The 12,662-nt window shown below is 42.3% G+C and overlaps 1 protein-coding gene across 1 annotated transcript in view; it reads right to left on the reverse strand.

The window, feature by feature from the left end:
• Nucleotides 1–10,506, reverse strand: part of LOC142396985 (uncharacterized) — a 28,389-nt gene extending 17,883 nt beyond the window's left edge. Inside the window, exons 1-7 of the mRNA XM_075480304.1 lie at nucleotides 10,394–10,506; nucleotides 6,666–6,833; nucleotides 5,301–5,477; nucleotides 5,113–5,235; nucleotides 3,014–3,214; nucleotides 1,487–1,636; nucleotides 1,214–1,363 (exon numbers count right to left, since the gene is read on the reverse strand). Coding sequence (XP_075336419.1) covers nucleotides 1,214–1,363; nucleotides 1,487–1,636; nucleotides 3,014–3,214; nucleotides 5,113–5,235; nucleotides 5,301–5,477; nucleotides 6,666–6,821 — 957 coding nt within the window. The 5' untranslated portion in view covers nucleotides 6,822–6,833; nucleotides 10,394–10,506. The remainder of the gene's footprint in view (nucleotides 1–1,213; nucleotides 1,364–1,486; nucleotides 1,637–3,013; nucleotides 3,215–5,112; nucleotides 5,236–5,300; nucleotides 5,478–6,665; nucleotides 6,834–10,393) is intronic.
• Nucleotides 10,507–12,662: the final 2,156 nt, after the last annotated feature.

The following is a 12,662-nucleotide window of genomic DNA, read 5'->3' on the forward strand; positions in this document are numbered from 1 at the left end:
TCTTCAGAGGAAGCAGAACATGTGTAGAAATAAGTCTTATTTTCAGTTATTCATTTTTAAATAACATTAAAACTCCCTTTAAAAAGGTGATTCAAAGTGCAAATTTGGTTTGTGTTGATAATAAAACAGATTATTTCCAGTTAGATTCTGACTGCAGATAACATGATGCATCTTCCTCAGTTTAATAATCATATTAAAGTAATTACATATTATTTCTATCTAACGTAATGCAGTGAATTTAAATGAGCCCCGATTTTAATAAATGTCCATAAATGTCAACACAGAGAAGTAAAATTACACCTAATTATGTTTTTTAGTGTTCAATACCAAAAATATCTAAACTGAGAAGAACATTAAAACATATTTCTTAGATTTTTAGAGCTGATTGTGTCACTTTATTTCAACATGTAGCAGCTTCTACAGCTTCTTTATCACAGAAACTTTCTGTTTTTGGTCCAAAATGTAAGAAAAGCTGACTGAGAACATAAAAAGGGGGACGATTAATTCACTCACTCTGATATTTCCCCTTCACAGATGATAATGAAAGAATAACACTTTTAGAATGAAGCCATGTTTAAATTATCAGTAATAATGAGGATATATATGTGCAGCTCCCCCTGCTGGTCACTGTGCTGAAGAACAACCCGAAGACTCAGACGCCCTGATATATGCTCCCAGGAACAGGAAGAAGGAGTTTTACACCTGCTGGTGACCTCAGACGCCCTGATATATGCTCCCAGGAACAGGAAGAAGGAGTTTTACACCTGCTGGTGACCTCAGACGCCCTGATATATGCTCCCAGGAACAGGAAGAAGGAGTTTTACACCTGCTGGTGACCTCAGACGCCCTGATATATGCTCCCAGGAACAGGAAGAAGGAGTTTTACACCTGCTGGTGACCTCAGGCGCCCTGATATATGCTCCCAGGAACAGGAAGAAGGAGTTTTACACAATATGTCACCTTTAAGGCTGAAAATACATCAACTACATCTTTGGAGCATTACGACTTTTAACACGTTTCCCAAAAGAAGCTAAAAGTGCTCAATAAATGATCTGAGATCGACAATAAACTCCAATTCAAATGTTGATGATATCAACATTTCATATTATTCTCTCAGAAACTTTCATTCTTCTCCCAAACTTCTGACCACACAGTTCTGACTGAATGAGCATTTTGTCGGGAAGGAGCTGAGCTGCTCCTGCCTCGCTCTCACCTGGCTGATGTCGCCATGCAGCAGGCGGGTCAGCTGCTCTCTGCGCAGCTTCTCTTCACGTCGAGCCGCTTCGTTCAGCCACGACCCGCAGAGAGAGTCCAGGGAGCGCAGACGAGCATCCAGCTGCTCCACCTGGAAACCTGTCCAACCCTGACACAGCAGGAAGAGCAGCTCCCGTTACTGAACACCACCCAGTACTGACAGCACTCATCAGAGGACGATGTGGAGTAAAAACACGACTGTTTAAAAGTAAGTGTGTGCGTGCATTCATACGCTGTGTGTGACGGCGGTGCAGATGTCCGTCTTCAGCGTCGAAGTGGTTCGAAGCAGGTTCTGGATCTGCTGCTGTGCCTCAGCGGATCTGCATGGACCCGTGGAACCGGTGGGAGGGTCAGTGGGCTCCGACCGGAGCGTCACCTCCAGCTGGAACCAGACAACACACAACAAAAAGGTGAGATGGGAAATTATTTTCTGCCCATATGGTTTTAAAAGTCCGTTGACTTCTCTATGACCCCGTACACCCTGTGATCCTTTTGTTTGGTCATTTAAGGGAAACAGGTTCTAAATTCATCAGGAGGAGGTTTATGGTTGACACTTGAGGTCATTAAATTGATGTAAAGTGCTTTATAAATAAAATATATTATTATTATCATTATTATTATTATTACTACTTCCTGGGGAGTTTAGCTCAGGGGATCGTAAAGGGGCTACCTCTTTGTTATCTAAGATCCTGAACAGAGTAAGGGGGCCGTTTGTTCTTTGAGATAACCCCCCCCCCCCGACGGTATGACAGATAAGAGCTCTAAATATTTACTGAGAATCCTGCTGCTGATAGCAGAGAAGGCTATAACAGCTTCCTGGTTGAGACCACAGCCTCCAGGCATCATGCAATGGAGAGACGGGGTAAAAAACGTGTTTATCATGGAAAAAAAAGACATGTTTGATAAAAGATGGTCATTATTAGTACAGGCAATGCCGGGACTCTAGTTACCTCATATATATATATATAAAAAAATAAATTAAAAAAAAATAAGATATATATATATATATATTTTTATAATTATATCATTATAATCATATTATATTATATAATATAATAGCGGATTTTATAAATATAATTTTATATATAAAAATAAATAAGAAAAACAAGAATATATATATATATATATTCTTGTTTTTCTTATTTATTTTTTTATTCATTACAGGAGAGTAGGTTCTTTCTTTTTCTTTTTGTATTGTTGATGCTCTCACCTGTGAATGACTCGTACTCTGTATGGTTGTTTTTCTCACTTGTAAAGCACTCATTAACGCAGAATGCTCGTTAGGGCTTATAGAGCGATGAAGAGGATTGGATTAACGGAAAACTTACGCAAAGGTGCAAAACAGTGACTGACATTTACAAAGATCTAGTCAGTGGAGGAAAAAAAAAAGTGAGAGAAAGGACTTTTAAAGCGAGTATAACTGCATATAATATACATCCCCTCTGTGTTTGTTGAGTTTGTGTTTGTATGCATGTATATGTCAAATAAAAACATCAGTTAAAAATAAAAAAAATGTCTAAACTAACTAAGTTTAGACAGAAACGTGTAAAAAGACTGATTGCTTGAGTTCCAGCCTTCTGTTTTTCATGCGTTTTACTCCTGAACCTGCACATTCGTCACCGTGGATCCTCTTAACTCTTGTCGAGCCTTCTGATGCAGAACGTGAGCTCTTTGGTAGATAAGATGAACGAGGTGTCGGCACTGATGAGGACTCAGAGGGAGCCGGGCCGGAGATCCGGTGGGTTTTACGGGTTCTCACCTGTTGGGCTGTGTGGTGGAAGCTGCTGGTTCGCTCCAGGATCGACTCGCTCTGTTGGATCTTTTGCTTCACGGTGTGATGGAGCTTCTGCAGCTCCGACAGGTCCTCCTCCCTCACTGCTCCCCCCTCCTCCACCCGGTCCTGGACTCCTCTCAGACTCCCCCAGCTCCTCCCCATGTCCTCCACCTCATCGTCCAGTTGCTGCAGAAAAGAGAGCAACGAGCAAACTGAGGAGGAATCAGAGTCTCATTCCAGTGTACTTCAGAATCCCAGACCCAGCAGTTTCACAGGTCCAGGTTACTTTCACTGCTATAAGAGTGGTTAAAAGAATAAATATTAAAATTCGCTGTCACAAATATATATTTTAGGGCTGGGCAGTGATTAAAATGTTTAATCTATAATTAATCACATGATTTCCCTGATTAATCGCATTTGTACGCAGAATCCAAAAATGAATCCAAAAGTAGCGTATAGCTTTTAGCATTTAGCTTTATTTTAAATGTGCTGCCATATGAATGAAAGTGCCATAACATTTGTTGTGCAAACACACTTTTAACATCAGCATCTTTCTGTAGTTTTTATGTAGAAGCCTCGCACCACTGTCTGTTTCCTTGAATGACTTGCTGCTATCAGTTGTGTGTTTTGCCTTTAAGTGATATTTTAGACTGGAACTACTACGCTGAGAAGACAATTCAACTTGGCAGTGTTTACAGATGACTTTGGTTCTGTCGACTCCGCCGTCTGGAAGAACTTTAAAATGAAAATGGCCGAGTAAAAGTTCCGTACCCTTCTCCATGTTTGGTGGATCCACCGATTACTTTCTTTTCCGGTTCCACAGCAGACAGCAGCAGACTTTTACAAAATAAAAGCCTGTGAGCAGCAGACTTTTACAGAATAAAAGCCTGTGAGCAGCAGACTTTTACAAAATAAAAGCCTGTGAGCAGCAGACTTTTACAGAATAAAAGCCTGTGAGCAGCAGACTTTTACAGAATAAAAGCCTGTGAGCAGCAGACTTTTACAAAATAAAAGCCTGTGAGTAACAGACTTTTACAAAATAAAATAAATAATAAAACGGGGGGGGTTGTGGCGTAGTGGGCTGAGCAGCCGCCCCATGTACAGAGGCTATAGTCCTCGCTGCAGCTGGCCCCGGTTCAAGTCCCGCATCGGACGGCCCTGTGCTGCGTGTTGTTCCCCCTCTCTCTGCTTCCTGCTTTCTGTCTCTCTTTAAATTATTATTTAAAAAATAATAAAATAAAACATTCTTTAAAGCTGCAGTCGGCAGGTTTTCAAAATTCCGAGTCTTAAGTCGGAAAATTCGAACTGATACAACTTTCAGGCCCCTCCCCCTCTGTGGACGAGGTTGTGCACGTGAGTTCACACCAGTGTGCGCGTACACAAGCTGGGGGCGGACTCACGCTCAGCATGGTTGGTGACTGTTCTGCTCAGATAATAGATCAATAATAAACCTAACGTGATTGGTTAAAAACAGCCGGGAGCGCTCGAGTTTTGCAAGCACGATTACAGGCTTCAGAGGGAGCTACAGAATTCGGGATTTTTCCTAAACAGCCTATTTAATATTCTACTTCCAGAATCCCATGACAGTTCAAGCTAATATGACTAAAAAAAAGTTGCCGACGGCAGCTTTAATGAACGGTAAAATATTTATCAGCGTTAAATAATTAACGCGTTAACGCGATCATAACGAGTTAACTCGCTCAGCCCTAATATATTTATATATGATATAAATCTATATGATAAACCGCTGTCCCATAAGACCCGAGTCCACCAACCGTCCACAGTTCCCAGTCTTCCCACTACAGTCCGCAGTACTTCCAGTCCCTCAGGACGACTACCAATGGTGCCACTGCACTGGCTTCAGTCCCAGTGGGGAAACTGGTCCTTATGGGACAGGAATTCCAGAACTCCCAGTCCTAATAGCCCTGAAGGTCTATTCCACCCCATCCAGAATCCATTAGACACAATAAGGAGTCTCATTGAGTGTTCACAGTCTCAGAACCACAAAGTTCCATCAACTTGTATCAGACTGCTAACATTTCACATCTTCTTCATCAGTACCTCCCACAGTCCACAGAACTTACGCTGAAATGGGGTCTGGCCCTCCTGAAGCTCTCCTGCAGCTTGGAGGTCTGCAGGTCTGAGCCCAGGTCCATCAGAGTGCAGGAGTCCAGCAGCTCAGAGACACAGTTCAGGTCCTGCAGGGCCTGAGAACACACAGCTGTTACACTCCTTCCTGCCCCGAGCGGACGCCACGGCGTGGGCTCCCTACCTTGGTCAGCCTGTCCTGGTATCTCCTGCAGAACTGCACGTCCTCTTGCTGCTGCTGGACCCGGATCCGCCGCGCGGCTTGCAGCTCGTCCACTTCCTGTTTGGTTTTGTCCAGTCGCTGCATCACCTGCTGCAGCACCGACAGCGCCGCCTGCAGGTTCAGCCCGGAGCCAGAGACCTGAGACAGAGTCAGAGCAGACCCGAGGCTCCACGCGTTTAACTTCATCCACTTTATGTTACAGGAACATCATTTATTCTACATTTATTCAACATTATAAAGATCTTCTGACCTCGTCACACTCTGATAATCTCATTTTATTATGTTATCTCTAGGGCTGGGCGAGTTAACTCGTTACGATCGCGTTAATTATTTAACGTCGATAAATATTTTATTGCACATTAACGCATGTTTATTATTATTATTTCTTCATTTAGAAAAATAATAATTAAAAAAAATTGTAAAAGTCTGTTTCCCACAGGCTTTTATTTTGTAAAAGTCTGCCGCTCATATGCTTTTATTTTGTAAAAGTCTGTTGCTCACAGGCTTTTATTATTGTAAAAGTCTGTGGCTTTTATTTTGTAAAAGTCTGTCGCTCACAGGCTTTTATTCTGTAAAAGTATGCTGCTGTCTGCTGTGGAACAGGAAAAGAAAGTAATCTTTGGATCCACCAAACATGGAGAAGGGTACGGAACTTTTACTCGGCCATTTTCATGTTAAAGTTCTTCCAGACGGCGGAGTCGACAGAACCAAAGTCATCTGTAAACTCTGCCAAGTTGAATTGTCTTCTCAGCGTAGTAGTTCCAGTCTAAAATATCACTTAAAGGCAAAACACACAACTGATAGCAGCAAGTCATTCAAGGAAACAGACAGTGGAGCGAGGCTTCTACATAAAAACTACAGAAAGATGCTGATGTTAAAAGTGTGTTTGCACAACAAATGTTATGGCACTTTCATTCATATGGCAGCACATTTAAAATAAAGCTAAATGCTAAAAGCTATACACTACTTTTGGATTCATTTTGGGATTCTGCGTTCAAATGCGATTAATTGTGATTAATCAGGGAAATCATGTGATTAATTAGATTAAACATTTTAATCGTTGCCCAGCCCTGGTTATCTCATCAGACATCATGCCGTCCACATGAAGCACAGATCATTGATGATCCGTATAAATACGACAGCAACACGCTCGGATCATTTCGCGCTTTACTTTCAGAGTTAAAGGTGCATTCCGTGTCTCTGGGGAGACATTCGTGTTCTTCATCTGTAAAAAAAATCGTCTGTCAGACACGAGCACGTCATCCGGTCTCACGTCACCTGACCCAACCTGATGAAACCGGAACCGATTCCCAACACACTGGTTACCATGGTAACGGCACGGAGGCAGTCGTTTCCGAGCTCCTGAGCACCGAGGACCCTCCGCAGAGCTTCCTGACAGCAGGTCTCCGCTTCAGTTTGACCATCTTCCTCCTCCTCCTCTTCTCCTGGTCTCCTCCTGTGCATCTCCCTCAGCTCCTCCATCTCCTCCTCCACCTGCAGAGCACCATCAGAGCACAGCCCAGATACCGTCAGCTCTGAGGCTCAGACAGCTCACAGTAAAACAGCATTCAAGGCATCTTTATTTATACAGCGCATTTCATACCACAGGCAGGAGAACACGGGCCTGTAGATACACTGTGTCGCTGCATCGAACAGATCAGTGTGTGGATGCAAAACTGTTTCCTCCAGCTAAACTCAGACAAAACTGAAATCATTGTCTGTGGCCCACAGAAACAAAGAGAAAGTGTTATCAGTCACCTTGAGACTCTCTCTCTTAAACCTAACTATCAAGTTAGAAATCTCGGGGTAATATTGGACTCAGACCTGAACTTTAACAGCCACATTAAATCTGTAACATCAGCAGCTTTTTACCATCTAAAAAACATTGGCAGAATCAAAGGAATAGTGTCTAAACCAGACTTAGAGAGACTGATCCATGCGTTTGTCTCCAGCAGGTTAGACTACTGTAACGGCCTGCTCACTGGGCTCTAAACGGGCTGTAAGACAGCTGCAGTACATCCAGAACGCTGCTGCTCGAGTCCTGACCAGAACCAGGAAATACGACCATATTAGTCCAGTGCTCAGGTCTCTGCACTGGCTTCCTGTCGCTCAGAGAATAGACTTTAAAACAGCTCAAGTCTCTTCATGGTCCAGCACCAAAGTACATCTCTGACATGTTAGAGCCATATGAACCAACTCGGGCTCTGAGAACCCAAGGGAGGGGTCTCCTGCCTCAGGGAGGGGTCTGCTGCCCCATGGAGGGGTCTCCTGCCTCAGGGAGGGGTCTCCTGCCCCAGGGAGGGGTCTCCTGCGGGTGCCCAGAGTCAGGACTAAACAAGGTGAGGCTGCGTTTCAGTTTTATGCCCCTAAATCTGGAACAGTCTTCCCGAAGATGTGAGACAGGCCTCAACTCTGACAATGTTTAAATCCAGGCTGAAAACAGTTCTGTTTAGCTGTGCATATGACACCTGAAAGTATTTTATCTGCACTCTTCACTTTTAAATTAATTAATGATTATTTTTAATGGTTTTTAAATTGTTGTTTTTAATATTTATTATTATTAATATATTTTTTTAATTATTATTATTATTTTTTTTTTTTAAATGATTTTATTGCCTTCTTGTGATTTTATGTAGCTGTGAAGCACTTTGAATTGCCCTGTGTATGAATTGTGCTCTATAAATAAATTCAAATTGCCTTTAAAAGATTTAAAAGAACAGCATAAAAACAAGCAATTTAAAGAGAATAAAAAAATAGAATAAAAATTAAAACACAGTTAAAAGCAATCAAAGAAGAGGGAAAAGAAAGATATAAACTCAAAGAGAAATGTTTTTAACCTGGATGTAAAGGTGCTTACAGTTGGGGCTGATTTCAGTTCTGCTGGTAGTTTGTTCCAGTTGTGTGCAGCATAACAGCTAAAAGCTGCTTCTAAGGGTCCAGTTTGAACTCTGGGCTCCACTATCTGACCTGAGTCAGCAGATCTCAGAGCTCTGCTGGGTTTATACTCCACCAGCATGTCATTCATGTGTTCTGGACCTAAACCGTAGCAGAACTCTAAAATCTGTTCTGTATCTGAGCGGGAGCCAAAGATTCCTTAATTTTGTCACTTTAACATTCACTTATTATTTGTTAAAGTTACAGTTAGTTTTGCTGTATATGTTTTATATCTTGCTGTAGGTAATTTTATAATTTTTCCCTTTTATGATGCCCCCTCATGTGGCAGCTTTGGGTTACTCCGTCCCTATTTGAGCAGCCTTTGGTTCTTTGTTTGGAGGTCAGTTTTTGGTTGTGTTGTTAGTGTTCGATTAGCTGACCTCATTTTAGTTGGGCCCAAATTAGTTTTCTGGATGATTTAATTGTTATTCATATTTGACTTTTTTGGATTTATTCATTTTTGGAACTATTAAATTGAAATTGTTCCTCAGTTTTTTAATTCCTTTGTCCTTAATTAAGCTGGGTCCCTCACAGAGATGAAAGCATGAATCAGCTTCTCCTGATCTGTTTGGGACATGAAACCCTTCATCCTGGAGATGTTCTTAAGCTGATGAAAGGCTGATTTGGTGACTGATTCTGTTTTTTTTTTGTATGTTCTGAAGGCTAGCAGAACCTGTTTGTAGCTCGGTTGTTTTTGGAAGAGTTCCTGTGATTTGGTTTTATGTTATTTTAACTAAAACTGGTTTTGAAGCCTCTTGGTTTGTTTGCTTTAGTTTTGGTTTTGTTTGGAGTTTTGAATTCCCTCTCTAACTTTAAGATGTAATTATTTGTTTTGGAGTTTTGTTTTATTTAGGGTATTGTTTTAAGATTCTCTTTTGACTTGTGGATTACTGTAAAATTTCACCTTTAATTCCACCAAAAAGAAAACTAAACAATAAACACTAAACTATTTTTACCTGTAAAATATCTGGGTATTTTTATTACTGTTTTTATTTTCTTTAATGTTACTTCTCCCACCCCCACCACTCAGAAGACCTTTACAGTAGTCAGGTCTGTTGGAGATGAAAGCATGAATCAGCTTCTCCTGATCTGTTTGGGACATGAAACCCTTCATCCTGGAGATGTTCTTAAAGGCGGGACACTCCAGGTGAATAGGGTAATATTTTAAAATAAGAGATATCACCATGAAACTTCCTCAGTTGATTACTTATACAAGAATGAAAAAAAAATGTATTACAAGTTTTAGAAATTTGTATGTTTAATTATGCAAATGAGGCATTATCTCATTAAATATGCGTACATTTGCATATATTTCCGGAAGATAGATCTGAACATGTGATAAAGCCAGGTGCTAAATTCTTTTTTCATTTTGTTTACACACTAAATGAAAAGAAAATTACAGAGGGATTTCAGGATATCTGCTTTCATTTCCCAGGAAATCAAAATATACTGTCCATAGCCTAAAAAACATCAATTTGCGCCATATTGTTTTATTATAATGTCACATAAATCAGTCCAGGAATGATTTATCAACAAATCCTTCTGTAAATATCTTCAGAATACTGCTAAGTGTATACCTGGAAAGTTTGGTGTTAGTAGGTGCTCCATAGGCTGAGATATTGATACTGGAAAAATACAAAAAACTGATTTTGAGAAAACGGCATTTAAAGATTTAAATAGGGGAATTCATTTTGGTAAATTTGGGCGAAACGTACTACTGCGATTAAACAAAATGTGATGAAATAAACATTTTAATTTATGTTTTGAAATAACACATATTAAAGGAGTAGACTGGCCCAAAATCTAAAAATTGACCACTGCATGAAAAATCACTGTTTTTGCCGGCCGTGTCTCGCCTTAAGTTGATTAAAGGCTGATTTGGTGACTGAGGTGGAAATTACCACAAATATTCACCCTGTAAACTGGACACCATCACTTTTATCACTTCTGGTGACAAACTGCCACCAAAGAGCACAACGTTTTTACTCAGTGACGACAGGTAGAACACCAGAACTCTGTGAGAGTTCTACTGAGGCTCCTGTTGAACCTGATCTCAGAAACTTCACAGTTCTGATGTGCGGACCAGCGCTGGTTCTGCTGGTTCTGGTTCTGGTTCTGACCTGCTGTGCGGCTCTGAGGAAGGACACGAAGGGCTGCAGCAGCTGCAGGTTGGACTCGATCTTCGTGCTCAGACTCTGCAACTCCTTCAGGACCAGATCCACCCGGCTAGTGAGGTCAGCGGTTCTGGTTCTGGTCTGTGTGCCCGAGCCGCCTCTCTTCAGCTGCTCCGTCAGAGCCTTCAGGGGGGACGGCGGGCCGCTGGGGTCACCGCGGGGCGGGGGGCCGCTGGGGTCACCGTGGGGCGGGGGGCCGGTTGTGCTGGGTGGATGCTGCAGATTTCTGAGCCCATCCAGAATCTGGTTCAGGTTCTGTACGTGCTGAGCTGCAGACTGGACACAGAACCGGTTTTAACTTGTTATTATTCAATTTTAAACTTGACATTTTAAAACAAAAAGAAGTAAAACAAAAAAAAAGTTTATTTCAGTTTAATATTTTCAAATTTTCTCTTTTGTCACGTGGGAACTGCTACGTATTTAAGCCGTTTGGATCAGAACTCGATACAGTGAGTGATGAATGTTTCCTCTAGGGCTGGGCAACGATTAAAATGTTTAATCTAATTAATCACATGATTTCCCTGACTAATCACGATTAATCGCATTTGTACGCAGAATCCAAAAATGAATCCAAAAGTAGTGTATAGCTTTTAGCATTTAGCTTTATTTTAAATGTGCTGCCATATGAATGAAAGTGCCATAACATTTGTTGTGCAAACACACTTTTAACATCAGCATCTTTCTGTAGTTTTTATGTAGAAGCCTCGCTCCACTGTCTGTTTCCTTGAATGACTTGCTGCTATCAGTTGTGTGTTTTGCCTTTAAGTGATATTTTAGACTGGAACTACTACGCTGAGAAGACAATTCAACTTGGCAGTGTTTACAGATGACTTTGGTTCTGTCCACTCCGCCATCTGGAAGAACTTTAACATGAAAATGGCCGAGTAAAAGTTCCGTACCCTTCTCCATGTTTGGTGGATCCGCCGATTACTTTCTTTTCCTGTTCCACAGCAGACAGCAGCAGACTTTTACAAGATAAAAGCCTGTGAGCAACAGAGTTTTACAAAATAAAAGCCTGTGAGCAACAGAGTTTTACAAAATAAAAGCCTGTGAGCGACAGACTTTTACAAAATAAAAGCCTGTGAGCAACAGACTTTTACAATAATAAAATAAATAATAAAACAGGGGTGGTCCGTGGCGTAGTGGATTCAGCTGGCCCCGGTTCGAGTCCCACATCGGACGGCCCTGTGCTGCGTGTCGTTCCCCCTCTCTCTGCCCCTTGCTTCCTGTCTCTCTGAACTTTCCATTAAAAGGCACAAAAGATAATTAAGATAATTTAAAAAACCTGCATTAATGTGCGATAAATTGGCGTTAAATAATTAACGAGTTAACTCGCCCAGCCCTAGTTTCCTCATTGGTCAGTAGTTACCTAACTGATCAGTAATCTCAGCCATACTCGAGATGGTCATGATCGGGGGAATTGCTCTAAAATCTGAGGTTGTCTCATGATGTCATTTTTAACATTGAGTGGATGTTTGGTGTCTAAATGCATGCTGGGAGTTGTAGTTGACTTTGGCTGTCCAGTCAGGTGTGTGTTTACCTGAGCCTCTGCGTGCAGGTGTGTGTTTACCTGAGCCTCTGCGTGCAGCTGCAGGTGTGTGTTTACCTGAGCCTCTGTGTGCAGCTGCAGGTGTGTGTTTACCTGAGCCTCTGCGTGCAGGTGTGTGTTTACCTGAGCCTCTGCGTGCAGCTGCAGGTGTGTGTTTACCTGAGCCTCTGCGTGCAGCTGCAGGTGTGTGTTTACCTCAGCCTCTGCGTGCAGCTGCAGGTGTGTGTTTACCTGAGCCTCTGCGTGCAGCTGCAGGTGTGTGTTTACCTGAGCCTCTGCGTGCAGGTGTGTGTTTACCTGAGCCTCTGCGTGCAGCTGCAGGTGTGCGTTTACCTGAGCCTCTGCGAGCAGCTGCAGGTGTGTGTTTACCTGAGCCTCTGTCTGCAGCTGCAGGTGTGCGTTTACCTGAGCCTCTGTCTGCAGCTGCAGGTGTGTGTTTACCTGAGCCTCTGCGTGCAGCTGCAGGTGTGTGTTTACCTGAGCCTCTGTCTGCAGCTGCAGGTGTGTGTTTACCTGAGCCTCTGTCTGCAGCTGCAGGTGTGTGTTTACCTGAGCCTCTGCGTGCAGGTGTGTGTTTACCTGAGCCTCTGTCTGCAGCTGCAGGTGTGTGTTTACCTGAGCCTCTGTCTGCAGCTGCAGGTGTGTGTTTACCTGAGCCTCTGCGTG

This window comes from Odontesthes bonariensis, chromosome 12 (assembly GCF_027942865.1).
Source record: "Odontesthes bonariensis isolate fOdoBon6 chromosome 12, fOdoBon6.hap1, whole genome shotgun sequence".
In the NCBI taxonomy this organism is placed as follows: Eukaryota; Metazoa; Chordata; class Actinopteri; order Atheriniformes; family Atherinopsidae; genus Odontesthes; species Odontesthes bonariensis.